A 20,559-nucleotide genomic window follows, 5' to 3' on the forward strand; every position below is an offset into this window, starting at 1 on the left:
GGGAGTATGCCTTTTACCCCTGGTTTTGTTCCCCCATCTGATAATCTACATAGTCAGATTTAAACAATAAAGCATTTAGACTATGAGGAATAAGTTACCCATCATCCTGTAAAGGAATGTCCATCTTTTTAGGTTTCCTAAAATGAAGATCTGGTGTACTACAAAAGAGGACCAGAAAAAAAATTGTTTGAAAAACTACATAATTTCAAAACCTGTCAATATTGTAGAAGCTTCAGTTAATTATAAAAGGCATACAGTATTACCACTTTTCTTCTGCTGAATATCTGCGGGTTCAGTAGGCTGGTCTTACCACCAAGAAAACCATAATTTCCCATCTAGGTTAATACTTATTTTCTGTCTTTTGGCTAAACCATCATTGCTTTTCACACATTAGATGGACTGTGTTTTGTAAAAATGAAATCTTAAACTGCTTAAATCTGTATATCACTTTATAAATGGTATCTATTTGTTAACTGAAAGTGAAAGATAATGCTTTATTGGAGCTGGGATTTTTTTTCTTAGTATTTTTTCTAGTTTTGACTATTGCGTTGAAGTTCATTTCATAAAAGGGGAGGTTTTATCAGAGTACACACCTGGTGGATTCTGGAAATTTGAGCCCAAAGAAAGCAAAAATAACCTTTCCATTTCTCTAATAATCAGAAGATATACTCAGATAAACCGCAGAGTTTGAATGTTTGAATGAGTAACTACTGGAGGAGAAAATATAGAATTTGAGTATGTAGGGAACAATGTTTAGCCTTGCTCTCCTGCTAACTTCCTAGACTGAAATCCAGATTATTCATTAGATCCAATTTTTAGTTAAAACAAAGAATAGTTGGGGTTTTTTTCCAAAATGAATTAATCACAAAAAAATAATACATACCTTGGTTATTTTGCTCTCTCTCTCTCTCTCTCTCTTTTTTTTTTTTAGGTTAAAGCCAGAGAAGCTTGAAAAGGAACTTCAGGCATATTCAGAAAGTGCCAAGAGAACGAAAGGCCAAAGGGTCAGTCTTAATGAGTTTGCTGAATACTTGGAAGTCCCAGTTTCAGATACATTAAAAAATATGTTTGCACTTTTTGATGAGGTAAGAAGTTCAGTAATTCTAGACTTGTCAAATAAACTGGTTTTAGTATTTGAATTAAATGAATCAGTGGTAGTCATAGAATCATAGAGTTGGAAGAGACCGCAAGGGCCATCCAGTCCAACCTCCTGCCGTGCAGGAAATCCAGATCAATGCACCCCTGACAGATGGCCATCCAGCCTCCGTTTGAAGACCTCCAAGGAGGGAGACTCCACTACACTCCTAGGAAGTGTGTTCCATTGTCGAACAGCCCTTACTGTCAGGAAGTTCATCCTAATGTTGAGGTAGAATCTCTTTTCCTGCAGCTTGCATCCATTGCTCCGGGTCCTAGTCTCTGGAGCAGCAGAAAACAAGCTTGAGTTCATGAGTCATTGGCTGCCAGCCCACAGCAAATATCTAGGAAAGAAAAAAAACTGTTGTAGCCAATGAGCACAAATATGGCACCATGTGTATTTGGCCTACTTTGGGTGTGGGCCATGTGGGCAGCCGAGCTTGAACCCACTTTTTGAAAAAGCATGATCAAGCCACTTTTTCCTGCCCATCTGCTCCTTCCCAGAGTGAGAAAAACTGCCCTGAATCATACTCTCAAATCGTAGTAAGAGTCTAGTGGGCTGTTTCAACTGTAATGTAGAAAGTATCTGTTTATATTATGAACAGTAGCACCTCAAAACATGAGTGCTAAATTAAAGATAGTGTGTACATACCTTTTGCCTGTTGTGTGCATGTCTGGTCTTAGATTATGCATTTTATGGGCTCCTGATCACTATCTTTGCCACAGAGAAATGTGGCAAAAGGCCTCTCTTGCTGTGGAAAATGTTTGTGGAATGTAAAATCCAATTGTGTCCATTCAGCAAAGAATGGTACCTGCCCCCAAGAAATCTGCTCTACAAGGTTGGATGACCTTCCAAAAGCAGATTTTAGAGACATGTGGCAGGTTGCAGTAGGGAGACAAGAATAGTGAAGTCTGTTCAACTATTATGAAGTGTCTTCCTATGATATTGTCACTTTTTTTACAAGTCAAACTATCTCTGTCTGCCTTCACATATAATAAACACAGGGTTGGATAGTGTGACATCAGAAGTTATATAGTAAAATGGCTATGGAATCAGCTCTTTTGAAAGGTGCTCTTTTACCTGGACTACCAGAAAGTCTCAGAAAAGCATTTGAGTACAATTGTATGCAGTTAAACATCCTAGAAACCCACCACTGCAATAAATAAGGGAGACTTTCATGATACCTTAAGAATTCAGAATAATTTAATTGTCCCTATTAATTGAAAAGCAGTAGATAATGTAGTCTTAATGGTAGTCTTTGGAAGTTTGGCTTTGCACATCTTTCTACGGAAGCCTTCATGTGAGCTTTTTATGTGTGAACTTGAAATGTTCCTTTTCCTTTCAGTTATTTTTTGTGAAACTGGTAATGTAGTTTTGATTTGTTTCTCTTTGTAGAAGGAAGATGGTCTGATTGACCTACGAGAATATGTAACAGCATTGTCAGTAGTGTGTAGGCCATCTAAAACCCTGCAAACAATACAGATGGCTTTTAAGGCAAGTAGCTGCTTTAATTTAAAAGATTTTATTAAAACAGTTTTAAAAACTAAACCTTATTTTGCAAAACAGCTAAATATTGTACCCAACCAAACAACTTCTATTTATACCTGGCAATGAATCTGAAGTCATTGGAGATTATCACATTGGAGGCACAGTGTCCTTCTCTCATCCTTAAACTCTGCTAATTGCACAATTGGGGGCCAAAGATTATCACACACTCGTGTGCTTCTCCCATCCTTCTCCCATGTGTAAAGTGTAATGGAGTGTAATCCTGTTGGTATTAATGTGAACTCCATTAATTGTCCATTACACTTTATTGATGCATGCAAAAAAGAGAAACAATTTGTTGTAACTTCGTCTTTTTAAGGGTGGGGTAAATCATCAGGATTATAATGTAGATTGCTGTCCTTGGGCTGTATCCACACTGGAGAAATAATCCAGTTTGACACCATTTCCCAGTGCTGTGGAATTCTGGGAACTGTAGTTTGCTTGTAACTTGAGTGCATCAGGTGGTAACTAGTATTTAAGTGGATTGTCACCAGTGCAGCACCACAAAGACAACCTTGCAGAACAGTTCTGTTCTGTGAATTTTGTCTTGTCAGCAGCAGATATTGACAGAGTAATTTTAAAGTGGTTTTTATTTATTTATTTAGAATATTTATACCCTGCTCTTGAGCTACAAAGGCTCTCAGAGCAGTTTAGAGCTTGTTAATTTTAATTGATATTTACTGTTTTGATGGGCTTTGATATCTATATGGAGAATATTCCTTTGTCTCACTTTTCATCTCCTTTGAGTACAACTTATAGTGAAAAGATGGCCAATAAAATTGTACCTGTTGTTGTTGTTGTTGTTGTTGTTGTTATTTCTTACCTGCCTCTGCCCATGGGTTGAGGTGGGGAACAATAACAGATTAATATACAACAAACCAGTTAAAAATATCAATTTAAAAGAACAAATAACATAAATATGTATTAAAACAATCCATATTTAAAATTTATAATTTACAATTTAAAAATCATCTGGCTAGGCCTGCTGGTTAATTTGATAATCTGCAATCAAGTTATAGAGTTATTTACAAATGTTTTAAAAAATTAAATCATTTTTATTAAACATAAACACAATTACAAACACATTTTAAAGATATATCTAAAATGCAAACAATAAGAGGGAGTATGCCCAGGCCTGGACCCCGTTTTGAAAGCCATGAGCCTGGAAATGCTGAATTTAAAGGAAGGGAAAAAGTGAGGTTAGTGCCCTGTTTTTTGCAAGCCATGAGCCTGGAAATGCTGATGCAAAAGTGTGTGTGTGTGTGTGTGTATGCACCCAGACTTGTTTCCCCATTTTCCATGCTGATACTGTGACCCTTGAGAGAGGCACAGAGAGGGAGATGTAGGGAGGGATGTGGTACTTTGTTTCCCCCTTTAGGTCGTTTGTAACATGTCCCAGTGTTAAATGCCCTCGACTTATCCACGGGTCATATCAAAATCCATGATTTTGGCCTCAAAAACTGCCCTCGGCTTATACATGAGGTCGACTTTTAAATGAGAATATACAGTAATAACATAATAACAAACAAATAAACATAACTGAACTATTAAACAAAAATAAACATACAGCTCCCCCCCCCCCCTTTTGATGGATATACAGTGGGCCTTTGGTATCCACTGGAGTTGGTTCCAGACCTCCCCACTGAATACCCACATTTTCAAATGTATATATATTTCAAATATTTTCAAACTGTGGATGCTTGAATCTGTGGATAAAAAAAATCTGTGGATAGGAAGGAGTGACTGTATGCCAATATTATTCTACTTTCTTATCTATAATAATATATTTAAGCCTCTACAACAGTGGTACTCAATAATAATAATAATAATAATAATAATAATAATAATAATAATAATAATAATAATAAATAATAATAATAATAATTTACATTTTCTCACCTCTCCCAGGTGGATCGAGGCGTGATTACAACCTAGTATAAAAATACAGATACAAAACACAACAATAAAATACATAAGCACTTAACAATTAAAAACAAAGTATCAAAAAGCGACAGTGGGATAAAGATATTCCAATCCTGATCAAAGAGGTGGATCCGTGTGTTTTATACAAGATCAAGTGGGCATGCTCACCGGAAGAGATCCATCTTAACTTCCCTCTTAAAGGTCTCCAAGGAGGTAGTAAAACGGATCTCTTCCAGTTGACTGTTCCACAATCTAGCAGCGACTGTGGTGAAAGCTCTTTGGGAAGTTGAAGCTAGTCTAGTTGTTCTTAATTCCAGCAAATTCTTCCCCGATGTTCTGAGATGCAGGGAGAGGCATTCCTGTAAATAACTCGGGCCCAAGCCATATAGGGCTTTTACCTTTGGGACCCCCCCCCCCTTTACATCTACAAACAGACATCACACACACTCACTTGATGTAGTATAAGAATAAAAATATTTTGTTTATTTAGTGTGCTTATTTTCATTTGTAAATTCATGTAAATTCATATTTTAACATTTTATAAGGAAATAACATCTTTCAAATTGGAACAGTTTTATTTACATAAAATCTGGTTTCAATGCAATGCATGTGTAAATTTTATATGTAAAAAAGTTTGGGAAGAGGGGGAGGATCAGGGCTTCCAAGTCTTGCACCCCACCTCCTCTCATGCCCACCCAGGTATATAAACAGTGCGCCTCCAGAATGGCACCCACATCTAGTTGCCAGCACAACCCCAGGGTGACTTCCAGGCGTCTTGGGGGAGTGTGGCATCAAAAGGCCATGATTGCAAGATACCTGGAAGCCGGCTTTACCAGGCCATTTGTTTTGGCCCATTATCAATTTATCCATTTGAGCAAGTTGAATAATATTCGTTAGCCAGTTCTCTTGTGTTGGTATATCAGTGTCCTTCCATCTTGGGGCATACTGTGTGTTATTCTCACTGCTGTAATCATGTATTGCAATGTCTTTTCATATTTCTTCTCAACTTCATAAATTAACCTTCAAAGCAAAAAAACAAAAAACAAAAAACAAAAACCCTCTGATTTCATCTGTATCTTTACATTAAAAATGTCCTCCGACAATGAATGAATTTGAATCCAATATTTCTGTACCTCATCACAGGCCCACCACATGTGAAAAAAGGCCCTATCTTCAACTTGCATTTCCAACATTTGTTTGAATTATTCTTACAAATTTTATATAATCTATTTGGTGTTAAATACCATCTATACATCATTTTATAAAAATTCTCTCTTAAATCATAACTCAAAGTAAATTTCCTGTTGTTTCCCATTGTTCCATTTGAATTGAGGAAGCAATATTTTGAGTTCATTTTACCATACAATCCTTCACCTGTTCCCCTTCTGTTTCAAATCTCAACAGTTGTTTATACATTTTAGTGATCAAATGTCCATTAACTGTACACAGTTTAATTTCAAACTCAGGTCTAGACATTTCAAAACTGTTTTTATCCATTTTAAATCTTTCACTTAATTGCCTGCAAGCAAACTAGTTTAACACATGATCCTCCGAGTCCAGTTCTTCCCTTAATTTCAAGGTACTTTGATTGTTCTCTACAACCAACAGATCTTTATATATCAACTATTATTCTTTCATAGAATTTTTTCTCTTTAAGAAGGCTTTTATAGGAGCGCACCAAAGAGGTACCCTTGTGTGGAACCTTGTTTTATATTTATTCTCAGTCCTCAATAACGATCATCTCACATAATGATTTTTGAAGTTTGAATCTACTTTGACTTTTTCATAGCATAGATAACCAAGCAACCTGGAATTCATATCTGAAAAACTGTTTTAAATTCTATAGGATAAAAAAAATGGCATACATCAGTACAGCTGTTACTGTGGAAGTAAAGGGTTGACTTGTTAGGAACAAAAATCTCCCACTGGGCTTAGTTCAAGAAAAGTTGTGCTGTTGGACAGCTGAATCATATATTGCTTGGAAGTCACCCAAACCTCTGACACTACGCCATAGCTTAGTAAGAAACCTAGTTTAAATATATAGCTTTGCTGGAACATCAAATTCCATGTTGACTGCATTCTTCTTCTTTTTACAGATGTATCAATCAAAATGTGGCACTATAACAGAAGAGGACATAACTTGCATTTTAAAAACTGCAATGGGTGTTTCAGACCTTAATGTATCGAGCCTTTTCAGAGCTATAGATGTTGATGGAAGGGGGGAAATTACATACGGTGAGTGCATAGAACAATTTTTTTAAGTCCATAACAATGGAGAACATTTATATAATAGGGATGATGTGTATCTGCATAAAGGCTTTGGATTCAGTGGCTGATACTGTTCTAATCATGGCCAAGCCTGGATTCAACCCATTGTATCTTTATTATCCCATAGATATATAAAATCATACCAGAAAAAGAAGACAGTGACAGTTATTGAAATATCAGTCAATTATGTGCTTACAATATAAACTTCCTTCTTTTATCTATTTCTAGATGAATTTCACAGGTTTGCTGAAATGTATCCAGACTTTGCTGAGGAGTACCTATATCCTGATCACATGAAGACTGAAAGCTCTTTGGAAACTCCTGCTCCCAATGGTTTCTGTACAGATTTCAGCCCAGGAACTGCTGAAGATAGGAGAAACCGTCTACAGAAGAAACTGGATTAATATTAACAATTCCCTCATCCTCTTCTGGTGAGAGGAGTATGTTCTGTCTTGGGCTCTTCATAGTCACACAATTATATATGACCTGAAGGATGTGAGAGAAAGGTGTCTGTGTGAGTATGTGTGTAGATGATTTTACTGGATTAAGGAGCATCTTCAGGCTTCCTATTGGGAAGGTCTTGTTTTTCCATCAGTATCTTGGAAAGTAAAGAATGTAAATGAACTTTAATTTCTGTACTTAAAAAGAAGATGCTTGCATATTTGTATTCCATTGTTTAGTTTCATGTACAAAGTGTCCTACAAAGTGTGCATGTGTAAAGAATACTGTAGCTCCTATGGTGTCAAGTGCACTTCGGTGATTAGTGTTGTCCCTATTTAGGGAACTGTTTCGGGGGGTCAGGCTTTGTTTTCCTTTTTCACATGGATGGATTCGTTGACTACTAGCTGTTGTCACCCATCCTCTGAGCAAGGCAAGTTCAGCTTGGCCCCTTTGTTTTCATTTCATTAAATAGTTAAAGGAAAAAAAGTATGCAAAAAATATTTTAACTAAGGAATCGTTTTTATTATTTTTTTCCTTGCAAGGTAACTTTTTTGGTCTCTCAGTCTATGGTAACAGCAAAAGGAATGAGGGGAACTGTTCTCAGGGTTGTGTGTATTCTGTGCTAATGCTATTAAAATTTGACAATGCAGATTCCACACTTAAGAAAAGCAAATTTCCAAAGTTTATATAAATAATATGAATCAGGTATATTTCCATATTTTGCATTGGCCTGCTTTTGTGATACCTTGGCAAAGGCAAAGAAGTATACAGGCAGGAGATACACTGACATGTTTAATGGAAATTCAGACCACTCTTCTCCATCCCCCACCACCAACATAAAAGCTGCTGAGATTTCAACAAGTATATCTACAGAGCCATAAGGTTTAGAAATTCACAATTAAAAAGAGAACGTTAAATTCTCTGGATGATGAATTCTGGATTAAACTGTGATTTCTGTGCTGATTGGTATGGTTACAGAATATACACACGCCTGGTCATTTCCTTTTTTTGTTTTGATGCTGTTCCATTTGAGTTTTCTAGACAAGGGTAAGTAATCAAGGTATATTTTCAAAACAGCTTCAAAGGACATGAAACAAAAAATTGCATAAGAGACCAAACAGGCATGAAATAAACTTTGCTAACATCAGAAATCCAAAATATTCCCTTAAAAGTATCCACAGAAGTTTAAAATTCTTGCTCTATGAATTTTCATAAGGATTTCATCCTGCTTTTCTAGTGTTACCTGCCTTGTAATTGCTCTTCAGTGAGAGATACTCACCTACTTTGCATATAACATAAAAGCAGGATTTAGTTCCCCATGCACTAACTGACAAAGTACCTGGGCTTTCACATGCCTTGTCCACTTTCCCTCATACTCTTACCTGGCTGGAAGACTTCTTCTGAACTTACTTTTACTTTACAGAGCTTTCAAAGCAATACATGTGTTAGTTTGTCACAGCATAGAAGGGAAAGGGGGAAAGCCAGCACCTTTAACACTGACTTATTCTAGCATGAACTTTTGTGAATATCAATCACGTCTTCAGATGGGCTGATAAAGACTATTGATGCATCTGAAGAAGTTAATTAATATCCATAAAACCTCATGCTAGAATAAATCAGTCTTAAAGATGCTGCTAGGTTTCTCTCTCTGCTCTTACCTTTTTATGTTCACAAAGCTTGTTATATTTTGTGTTTGACTCAAACTCTTGTAGTGTAAGATCACAGCATTTTAAATAGCGATTACTGCTGTCATAGGCCTTGTTGAGAATTATTTCTCCACACCTGTCTCTAAGGTCTTGGAAACACACGCACACAAATGATCTTTCAATTAGATTGAACCCCATTCTCCCAGTTGAACTTCTTATTGACCAGCAGCACCTTTGCTTTGTCAGGATTTAATTTCAGGTAGTTCATCCTCCTCCATCCTCTTCTCACACCCAGGCAACATTTTAAGGCATTGACTGCTTCCCTGCTCTTAGGTGGCATGGAGCAATAGAACTGAATCATAAGCATATTGATGACACCTCACTTAAGAGTATCAAATGATCTCCCCCAGCAGTTTGATGTAGTTATTGAACAACATAGGATACAGAATTCAACCATGCAGTTGAGAACAACCCCTTCCCATAAAGAGACATTAATACATAACCAAAGCATTAGTTCTGCACTGGTAGATTTTATCAGCCAGGATAAACAATGATCACATAAATGTCAGCTTTTAACACTCCACTTGCCCTGTCCACATCCTTGAGATCTACAAGCTTGGAAGGAATCCAACATAACAGGAGAAATAGTTGCCAAAGTTACTTCAACCTGAACTATCCCAAGAATGGAGTCCAAGACAAGGTGAACTTGAGCAGTTTTGTCCATGAAAAATGGAAGTACCCTGCTCTGAGACACCACATGCTTTGGCACCTCTCTCCAATTCCCTAGTGAATGTTTCATATAGAATGGAAAAGAATTGCTGTTCTATTTTGTGTGGACATGATGGTGGTGGAGATGTAAGTGCCCCCACTTCAGATAATTTATAGACACATGTATGATCATAGTCATCACAGGCAGTCCACTAGTGGCACTCTAGCCCTCAGCTCCCTGTCAAACCTGATCTGGAAGGAAGCTAATCTGGCTCTTCCATGGAATGCAGTGCTTGGAGGTTACAGTGTTAATTGCTCAAACTATTTTGTATTCCAAAGATCAGTTGAGTTTTGACAGTGCAAGGAGGTAAGCTTTTCGAGAGCATTAAAACCTTTCAGTTCCATCAGACACCTGGAGCAGACCATCTTAACTGATTCACTATCTTTGCAAAGGTCCACAGAAGCAGCTAGTCTGAAACCAATCAGATGGTTATCTATCTGTTACAACAGAATCCAACATATCTCATCCATGTTGAGGGATACAGATTGACCAAAAAAGAGTAACACATCACAACTATGTTCTGTGATGTACCAATTACTAATTGGGGCAATTCCATGGTTATTGAGGAGGACATGAAATCCTGAACCACTCCTGAATGAGCAATCTTAGCATGTACAGTAGAAAAGCAGTAATTAGATTGAGCTACATTTGCAGCGTGGAAGTACAATCAGTGTCCTTGCCTTCTTTCCTACATGTACCACATGATGTACACTGATGGCAGGCCTCTTCATAGTTGCTTGAAAGCAGCCTCTTCCCTGGAGGCAATTAGACACCAGATGCCTGTCTTGCTTCTATGAAAGCTATCATAAAGACTGGAAGAATTTTCTTAATTTTTTTAAAGTGGCGTTTCATTCTAAAATGAATTACTGTGTTTGTTTATTTACATGCCTGCTCTGTTCAGAGACAAATCTCCTATTTGCTGTGTTTAAAGATAACAACCTATTCCAAACCTGAAGGTTCATGCAAATAGTCTTGTTGAAGCTGGTGAAGTAGTTTATATCAAGATAGGGACCAAAGAATCCAACACTACTTTTGTTGTTTAAAAAGAGCTGTTATGATCACTTCAGTCCTTCACCTGTCAGTGGGAACAGCTTTTGATTAATTCCATTTGTTTGTGGGATGATGACTATAATATAGAGTCCTACCTGGATAAAAGTCACAGCATTTTTATACTTCCCTCCGTTGTTTAAATGAATTTTAATGTAGGATTTTTTCATTGACTTTAAAAAGCATACAATGTTACTGTTTACATGAAGTAGCACGATAGCTGTTGGCTGCCGTCAAGTTGAACTTTTTGCTGTTAGTCCACTCTTGAAAATTTGCTTTGGCTCAGCAGTCTTTCGGTTTTGCAAGGCAGGTGGGGAAATAACAACTCTGTAATCCTCTTCATGGTATGCCTTTGGCATATTCACAGGTGAAATCCCTGTTCAGGCATTTGCCCAAATACTTAGTGAGGTAGTAATGGGGTGGTACCATTCCTTCTGGTTTCTCCCACCCACTCAGTCCCTGGTTCTTTGAATTTTGCAGCAAGACTGGAAAGAATGTTCTTCTCGGATCCTTTTGCATACGACTCAAACACTCCATTTGATCAGGGATCCTAACAAGAATCATGTGAGAAATTCTGCTTGCCTTTAAGGAAATGTCCATTCAGACCTCCCTGTTGAATGAGGGCAAGAGCTGAGAGAGTGGGCAGATGTGTGGACGTGAGTGGAGAAAGCAGCCCCACTGACCTCCTCATCAGGCAAACACTCAGAGTTATATATATATATATATATATATATATATATATATATATAGGGCTATATATGTCTATGTAGAATCCAAAATATGTACCATATCCTTTATTTGAAGATTTTATGAGTAGGATAGGTTAGGGAAACAGCAGATGAAGGCTATATTCAATAGACTCCCTATCGAATTAGCCCCAGAATGATGCTTATCCACCTTTCCTACTCAAATTGCCAAATTTAGTTATAGAGTGAGCTACATGACAGCATGGATAATCATTTGCAGAGGTTAATCTTGAGATGACTTCAGCTAAGACTTTATATGTGAGTTTGATTCCTCCCACCCTTAGTGAAATGAATGGGCCACAGCAAAGTTTCAATTCTTAAACCTGAAGGATGAGATTGCCTTCTCAGATTAATAAATTCTCTCTTGCTTTTTAAAAACAAACAAACAAACCTCAGAATTCCAACCATAATCCATTATTCTTAATCATACATTCTAATAGTGAATTCATTCACTGATTGCTGATCTAGACACAGGATGAATGATGTTTTCCGCACAAGAAACAGGTACGGAAATGCTCCCACCCGCTCACCCACTGCTGAGTTACATATTTAGGAAACAAGGGAAAAGAATGGAATAAAGTATCCAGGAATTGAGTATGGATGGTACCTTAAGCAAGAGCATTCCAAAACGATATTGCAGATGCTTCATGTATCTGAGAAGTCTCAGGTAGCTGTCAGTGCCATTATTTCCCAACACAGTTGTGGCAAGTACCATCCCTTGGTATATAAGAGTGCCCTATGCTACAAGATAGAAGTGGGAAATCCTGCCAATTTTAGCTGGAGGGGGGTCACTGCCACCATTGTGTGGTTCGCCCTATTAGTAGTGGGAGCATCCTCAGTTTCTAAAAACCTTTAATTTGTATGCCAAATTGGAAGAAAGATATTTTGTGGGAGGACCTCTGAGAAGAATCCCCAATAAAGAGGCACAACAATCTTTCTAAACACTTAGTGTAATTTGTTTGTTTATAGACCTAAGAACAGCATCAGTAGAAAAAAATGGTTAATGATGCAGAACAGTCTCAGAAAGGAAACTTAGGGCCTGAACAGACAGGCCAAAATAAAGCTGATTCGGGTCACTTTGGAGGTATGCTGTTTAAATGCTGTGTGCGTCCTAAGAGGCCGGAAGCTGTGCCAAAGCCACGCTCCAGTCGTAATCACTTGGAGCGCAACTTTGGTGCATATTCTGGCCTCTTAAGACGCATGTGTCATTTAAACAGCATACTCCAAAGTGACCCGAAGCAGCTTTATTTTGGCCTGTCTGTTCAGGCCCATACTTACTGACCTCTAACTATACTGCTATTCGTGCTTCTCTACTTCACTAAATTCAATGGAAGAACAAAAGAGTGATGACCATGCCCAGGACTTATGCTGTATCACTTAACTCTTCTCTGAATGCCTTTTGTTCTAGAGATCTAACTATATGAGAGCCATCTGCAAGTCAGGACAATGTTCTCTCCCTCTGCCCCTTTGTAAAGGATGACAAAGGATGACTCCTTCTGGATGGACCTTTCTCAAGGCCAATTTTCTTGACCCTGTCAGATCATTTTCTAACACCAATTTATCATTTATTTCCCTTTCCCATACTTCTTTAGATACTTTCCTAATCTTTTCTCCAAAGACTCAGTGACTAATCTTTTGAATTGATTTGTTGTTGTTTTTTAATTCATCTAAGCTTAAATTTGCCTGGGAGCAATACAATGAAACTCACAAGACCTGTAGCTTCATCTGGAAATGAGAGCTGTCTAAGATTATTCTCTTTGTTCTTACAGTTTTGTGCCTGCAGGTCAGGTTTGACTTATAGCAGCCATGTGAATGAAAGACCCACAAGAGCCCTGGTAACCAACAGGCCTGCTCAGGTCTTGCAGTCTCAGGGCTCTGGCTTCCTTTCTCGAATCTATCCATCTATGATGTGGTCTTCCTCTTTTCACACTGTTTTCTTCTTGTTATTTATTCATACGTCTTGACTTGAAAGCCTATTTCAAAAGCTGACACCTGGTAAACTGATTCAGATTGAATAGAGCCCAGAAAATCAACTTTCAAACCTTAATCATGTGTTATTTGCATACTGCCTTTCCTGTGGTGAATCACAAATAAGGCCACACTTTGGGTCTCACCCCTGACAGTTCATCATTGGCCTAGCCTCAGATTCCACTGTTTTTGTTTTAAATGCGGCCATGCGTGTTTTCCTGTTTAGAGTGTGTATAGTCCAACTTCAAGTCAGTTTTTGACTTTCTCATCTTGCAGGGAACAAATTTATATAGCTGGAGGTTTGTTTGGGATTTGCTTTCTAGCCCAAAACCAATCTCAGTAGGTACAAACTTAATAAGAGCATAAAGTTAAATGACTCCCCTAGAGAAGTAAAAGAGTGGTCAAGAGAAGTGAATTTTTAAAAACACACATTTTTAGAATTGTAATGAAATGATAATTCACACCAAACAGAGTATGTTTGCATATTCTGATGTATTCCTGAAATAGATACCACAATCTTAAGAATACACAGAATGCCTACTTCTTCATGTGTCAGGACTCCCCCCTCGCCCCGGTTAAAGTTTAGTTCAAATGTTTTGCTTCTTTGAAGATCAAAAATGACCACGAGAATAATTATGTGCCTGCATAACAGGTACATTTTGCCTTGGAATATATTTCAGCAAATAACTTCTGAATAGATAACATTTCAGTTGTTAGCAAAATTGTGCAATTTTTTCTTTGGGCATTGTTTGTTTAATGGTGGCTGCTTTCATTATTTTGCAGTTTACTTCATTTCATAATAATAATTTGAATGAACAGGGAGCCATAGATGTAATAGTGTGCTAATGAATCTATTAATTCCTGATGATCAAGGCATCATTACTTTAATAACTGGAAATGATGTGCCAGCTTTTGAAGACAATGTGCCATCTAAAACAATGCAGATTAGATCATAGCATTGTTACTCAGTACTGAATATATTCATTGTCACTATCAGATGTAATATATACTACTAATGCTGTATAAAGAAAACAAATGCTTGGCCAAGATTTAAAAGCTAGAGCTTTAGGCTAACTTATCAGGATCATGCCTTTTGTTTGATGTGCATAACAATGTTAATCATGTGGTAAGTAGAATTGGCACACCAACTGGCACACTAATGCTTGTATGCAGTATTTTATTCCATGCAACAAAATCAGATTGTAGATTGGGTTCATCTTTAGACATATGGTAGACCATTGGTTGTAATGGGTCTACTTTAAATAAAACTAAAACTGAATCTAATCCAGTGGAAACCATCTTAGGGTAAACATTTCATAATGTTGATTCCAATTACAGTATCTACTGGGGTTTGGTTCCAGGTCCCCAATGGGTACCAAAATCCATGGGAGCTTAAGTCCCATTATATACAATGACAAAGTACAGCACAATGGTGTGTGTCCCTTACATAAAATAGCAAAATCAAGATTAGTTTTTTGGAATTTTTTCAAAAAAATATTTTCAAGCTGCAGATGGTTGAATCCGTGGATACGGAACCCATGGATATGGAGGGCCAACTGTATTTTTGCCCTCTGAGTTGCTATTTAGGAATCTTGAGCGTAAGCAGGTACAAACTCTTCATTCTTGACACCTTAAAAGTTTCAGATAGAAATTAAAGCTATATATCCAGACATTGTAGCATGAGACATTTACTACATCTGGCATGCCAAAATGTCCAGGCATAAAAGGCTGAGGTATCGTCATAACTTGAAATCTAATCTTTCCATAATCTGTACTGATAAATTCCCAAGTGTAATATACCAAATAAATATCACTATGCCCTCTATCAGCCTGAAAAAGTGTCATAGTCCAAAATATGCTTTATCATTTTTTTCTCTTCTGATCATACCATTTAGATTACCCTGAACATTTTAAGGTCACAGGGCAAAATTACTTTGCCCTAAATCCAACTCTTAGTCCCAACTAGCCTAGATCTACTGAATCAGTTGAATGATGAGTCAACACTTACACAAATCCCATTGATTCTACTCTAGTTGGGACTACCAATTGTATTTAGTCCATATCTCCCATTATATCTGCATAATATCACTATTGTAAAGACAGCTTTGTTTTTAGATCAAATTCAGTATCTGCCATCTTCTGGTTGCATGTTTATGCTGTTGCAGTAGCATATTTATTTCTGGGACCTGACTGTTCCTATTAACCTTCTAATGATACAAAAAGCTAAAATAGGACATGTCTTGCACAGAGAGAGAGAGTTTCCAAATGTCTGCAGCCTACAGAAATACAAATTACAATTTTCAGGGTGGCACTCTAGACAGCTTGTTACCCCATACAATTGGCCCTCACTTTATTTGAAAAATGACAAAATAACCTTAATCATTAGTGACAGGGGAATGATCTCTAGCCTCCAGGCCCAATCTGTCCAGTGGAAGTGCCCAATTTAGTCTGTGGTTCTTGGCCAACCCCATCTCCCAAAGAGGAATCCTTGATGTCATTTCAAGTCACTAATTGAAGTCAACAGTGGAGGGGGGGGTGTTAGCCCACACATGGTCCCAGATTGAATGACAAGTGTTGTGCACCAGCCTCAATGCTTGCAGCAGCTCACTAAGTTTATAACCTCTCTAGAAACCTGTCTTTCTTCTAGAAAAGAGGAAAGATGTGCAAATTTAACCATAAGTCCGGTTTGCTCCTACAAACACCAGCTGAATGTATTCTTCTTTCTTCTATCCTAGGATAGATATTGCTAGAATAGATATTACTGCTGTTCAGTGAAACTGCATTTCTTCACTTCATAAAGTATCCGGTGAAGATTTTGTTTTAAATGCTGCAAACTGATGTTGCTTCCCTGCTTGTGCCTCTTGCTAAGAACATTAGCAAAATCAGTTGAGGTAAACAAACGTTAAGGAAGATTATCTCGCAAAATAGAAGGATTAAATCTCCTTCACTGCTTTTGCCTTCCTGAAGCCTCTTTAGATGCTTGCTACTTAAGGCTGCATGTGTCTGGATAAAGATGTCAAGGTGGCAGCCCATGACAAAGGAAGCATAATATCACAGAACAGGCTGAACTAACGGTCTTTTGGTTAAGATCCAAAACCTGTCTAGGATTAATTTCAAAACATGCATTTGACTCAGACTAACTTTATGATCAGTTGCTTCATTGTCATTGCCTCAGAGATTTTTCTGATTGCGTTTTCTCATCCTTGTCATACTAGCTGCAGTGAATACAGCATCAGCAAAGTCTGTGGGAAATTAATGATTCTGTTTTTCCTTATCATTAACAGAAGCAAGCAAGGATAAATTCCCTTGCTTTTAATTTTAATTCTTTGCAGGCTTCTCCTTTTCAACTGAAGATCCTGGTATGTGGCAAACATTTTACCCTTAAAAACTCAGGGGGAAGAAAACCTTTCACTTCTTAAGAAAGGGATAAGTTCCTTATGTACTCAACTCATTACAGATCTTTATTTTTGGCTTTCCCATTTATACTACTTGGCACTGAAGGTTACTATCTAAATGGTAGTGATGCAGATCTCTTCATACTCATCATATGGGTTTGTGTCTTTTGCTGCCTGAATGAAAATTGCAGTTTGTCCTTACATTGTGATCAGGAACCCATCCACAACATGCAAACTAAAATCAAAATGTCATGAGACTAACAGAACAAAATCACCTCGAGGTGAACTCTGTCTGTTATGTGGCTTCACGAAGAACTCATTCCTCTCGGTCAGAGTTTCAGATGCACTCAAAAGCATTTTGCTTCTCACTTAATTTATCACATAATAAATCTTCTCAAGCCTTTCATTTTTGGCTCATTTAAACTCTATCCTGAAACCTTCCCAGTGTGTCCTCTTGCAATATTACTTGCAGTATCTTGAAAAAGTCAGGAAGGAAGGTTTTTGTGTAGTTTTGGAGTATTCTTCAAACTCAGTCTTGCTCCCCCCCCCCCAATCCCTCTGAAATTCAGAAAGTGAGGAGGTTTTTAACATTGGGCTTATTACATGGTCAAAATTATCAATACTTTTCTAACTAATGGTGAAATTCTTTTAAACAGCGATAGTATGGTCACCTGGATTTATATTTGTTCAGACCTCTGCAGTGAACTTCAGCAAGGAGTCACTTTGAATTTGTTTGACTTGAGTATTTCATAGCAAAAAAATCAAGACATCGGAGACTGATCAGGAGTCCTGGACTCTGCTACCATGGACAGCAAGGCAGACAGGAACCATTGGTTTATGTAGCTTTTAATCCAGGCCTAGTAACTACCTCCTTTTCTGTAGGCATGTGCATTTTCAATTTTACTGATGCAGAACATAAGATAAATGCTGAAATTTTAAAAAAACAAAACAAACAGGGCTAATACGATAATTCACCTCTAAACACATCTAAGTTAAAGGAGTCAAGGCATCTTTAGAAACTATGGTCAGGATCCCAATAGCCTTTAACCCCTTCAATACATATCTAGTGTGGTTTTGAACTTCTGTTTTTAAACAGCAGTCTCATCTCCCTCTAGCAAACGTGCTTCTGAATTTTCGTAGAGTGGGATATGGCACTGGGTGAGTGGAGGGAGCTTCTGTACACAAGGAAAACATAAAAATGAATTACAAAATATCTTTAAAAGTCTAAGATGTGTTAGAAATAACTCCTTGAATCCCAAGCCTTTATATTTTTAAACGCCACCTGATATAAACATGAGATCAAACTGAAGCTAACTGTTGATGCTGACAAGCTGCTAGAAACAGAAAAGATCTGATATGGGAAGTTATTCCACAATCTATAAAGGGTAGAAGGAAACTGAAACATATGTTGGTATACTCATCAAACATTAAAACTACTGTATTTCAGATAATGAAATGTCTATTGAAATCTTGAATGCTTGTGTTTTCCACATATCTTGCCTCATACTGTGAAAATCAATCTGGATACTTCTTAGAGACCAGATATACAAAAAGCCAGCATAACTTGCTCTAATTTTAAAAGAAAAAGGACATAAAATATTATTTTCAATGGAATTCCACAAGTAAAATGTCAGATTGCTGTGGTTAATAAAACTGTGTTCTGTTTACATTAGCCCAAGTTATCTTGGGTCCCATGCCAAGAGCAAGGCGGGATATAAATTAAATAAAGATTATACCTTTTTCTGTGATTACTTTAGGCAATTAAGGCAGTTAAAGTAATGATGGTTTACATTAATATTTAACTAGCTCCTCCTAAAGAAGTTCTGAAATGTACATTATAACTTAAGGACCAACACGAGGCAACTATAACAGTGAGCCTTCACATCTACTAGCTTTGTATGAAGTACTTTATAACCTCTAAGTTACAGCAATTGATTAAAACTATCTCCAAGATCATTGCAGTAGCACCATTTTTATATCTTTTTTTCCCTCTAATTCTTAATAACTTCCATAGGAATTACAGACAGACATTTATTTTAAGGAAGGTGATAAATGTTGAATCATTATAATATGTTTTTTTAAACTTCTACAATTGTTGCATGTTTAAATTCAAGCCGGGGGCTTGTTTCTACATTTTGTCTAGCGTTACTCATTTCTAAACATTTTTTAAAAAAAGAATAAAGTAGTTTTGGAGTCTGCTTTACTACTTCTGTACCCAATGTGGATCACTGCCTAAAGACATAATAACAACAGGAATCCTATACATGTTTACCTAGGAGTAAAAACTGTTGAACTCAGTGAGACTTAACTTCTGAGCAAACATGTACAGGATCATATTGTACAGTAGATCTCCAATTGGACCAATAATAACCTTTTGCTGATACGACTATACATATTTCCCGACTGAGCTACTCGATGAGGGAATTAAAATGAGTTGCACTTCAGCAACAGTTAAAGCAATGCTATACATTCCATTCCAACCAATGCTACTGAATTAAGTCTTTCGGTCATTAGAAAGGAGGAAAACAGTCTGTTTCTGGAGACAGTTTTTAATGCTGTATCTTTGCGTTGTACTATGCATGATTATATTGTACTGATGAAGCTAAAAAATAATACTCATGAAATCGATATTTTTTGATGCAAATGCATCTTTATCTCTGGATTTCTGTTGGGTACATGTACATATTTGTTTTCATTATAATTAGTTCATACATATTAATTATAGTCCACGTAAGAACATATATGAGCTAGATGGATCTGTAGCAAAACCCACAAGTTTCCTATGCTGGCAGACAAATATTTTGGATGAGGACAGTATACCATCTGTTCTATTAAAAACCACCTCTCAAGCCATGATGTCCTGTTAGCACTGCACACCAATCTGACAGTGCAAGTATAGTCATGTTTCAGTGCTGGAATATTTCATTTTGTTGTCTTGACCGAAGTAATCTTTCAGATAGTGTGTTTTGGGGAGGGGGGGTTATTTTGGTACATTGTCGCCAGTTTATACAGTCTGACTGTACCTGATATCAGTACTATTCACTCATTTCCTAAAGGAAATACCTCACTTTGAGCAATCTCTTTTTGTAACTGTCACGTGATTGGAATTCTGTGTCTTTGTTACTGACTGTAAAGTGCTATAAACTGAACCTAGCCAAGGAACAAAATACTACTGGCTTTTATGGTTTACTGTTGAGACATGCTGATTTCCTTAAAATAAATCTGGTGTTTGTTTGTAGAAAATGATCAAAGTGTTTCCTATCCTTTATGCTCTTCAATCCAGCTGTTCGTTCTGACCATTTGGATACTAAAATGTTGGCTTTCTTCTTGTGCTTTTTTCAGTATTGCAATATTACCCTTTTTGAAAAAGAAACATAGCAACCAGATAATATTCATAGGAGAATTCTAATTCCTGGAGCCTTTGTTGGGACCTCTTGCTCTTCTTGGGTTTCACAATAATGACAGAAGGGATGAGACTGGAGGGAAAGCTTGGAGAGAAAATGTATATTTATGACTTCATGATCAGTGTTGACATAATCTACTCACTTGCTAATGGGAATTCATTGCTCTGGGCAGGGAAAAGGTCTCCTGGGCACTACTTATCTGATCCTAGTCTGAGAAGGCCTTCGCCTCCAGAAAGTCAAGAAGCCAGCATCCCAGAGAGGTCTTTACTGGG

General features: G+C 37.3%; 1 protein-coding gene across 1 annotated transcript in view; it reads left to right on the forward strand.

The window, feature by feature from the left end:
* The window catches only part of LPCAT1 (lysophosphatidylcholine acyltransferase 1), a 69,162-nt gene extending 56,567 nt beyond the window's left edge, over nt 1-12,595 (forward strand). Inside the window, exons 9-12 of the mRNA XM_042464388.1 lie at nt 932-1,085; nt 2,531-2,629; nt 6,700-6,838; nt 7,100-12,595. Of these exons, the coding sequence (XP_042320322.1) occupies nt 932-1,085; nt 2,531-2,629; nt 6,700-6,838; nt 7,100-7,275 (568 nt within the window). The 3' untranslated portion in view covers nt 7,276-12,595. The remainder of the gene's footprint in view (nt 1-931; nt 1,086-2,530; nt 2,630-6,699; nt 6,839-7,099) is intronic.
* Nucleotides 12,596-20,559: the final 7,964 nt, after the last annotated feature.

This window comes from Sceloporus undulatus, chromosome 4, assembly GCF_019175285.1.
Source record: "Sceloporus undulatus isolate JIND9_A2432 ecotype Alabama chromosome 4, SceUnd_v1.1, whole genome shotgun sequence".
NCBI classification, from domain to species: domain Eukaryota; kingdom Metazoa; phylum Chordata; class Lepidosauria; order Squamata; family Phrynosomatidae; genus Sceloporus; species Sceloporus undulatus.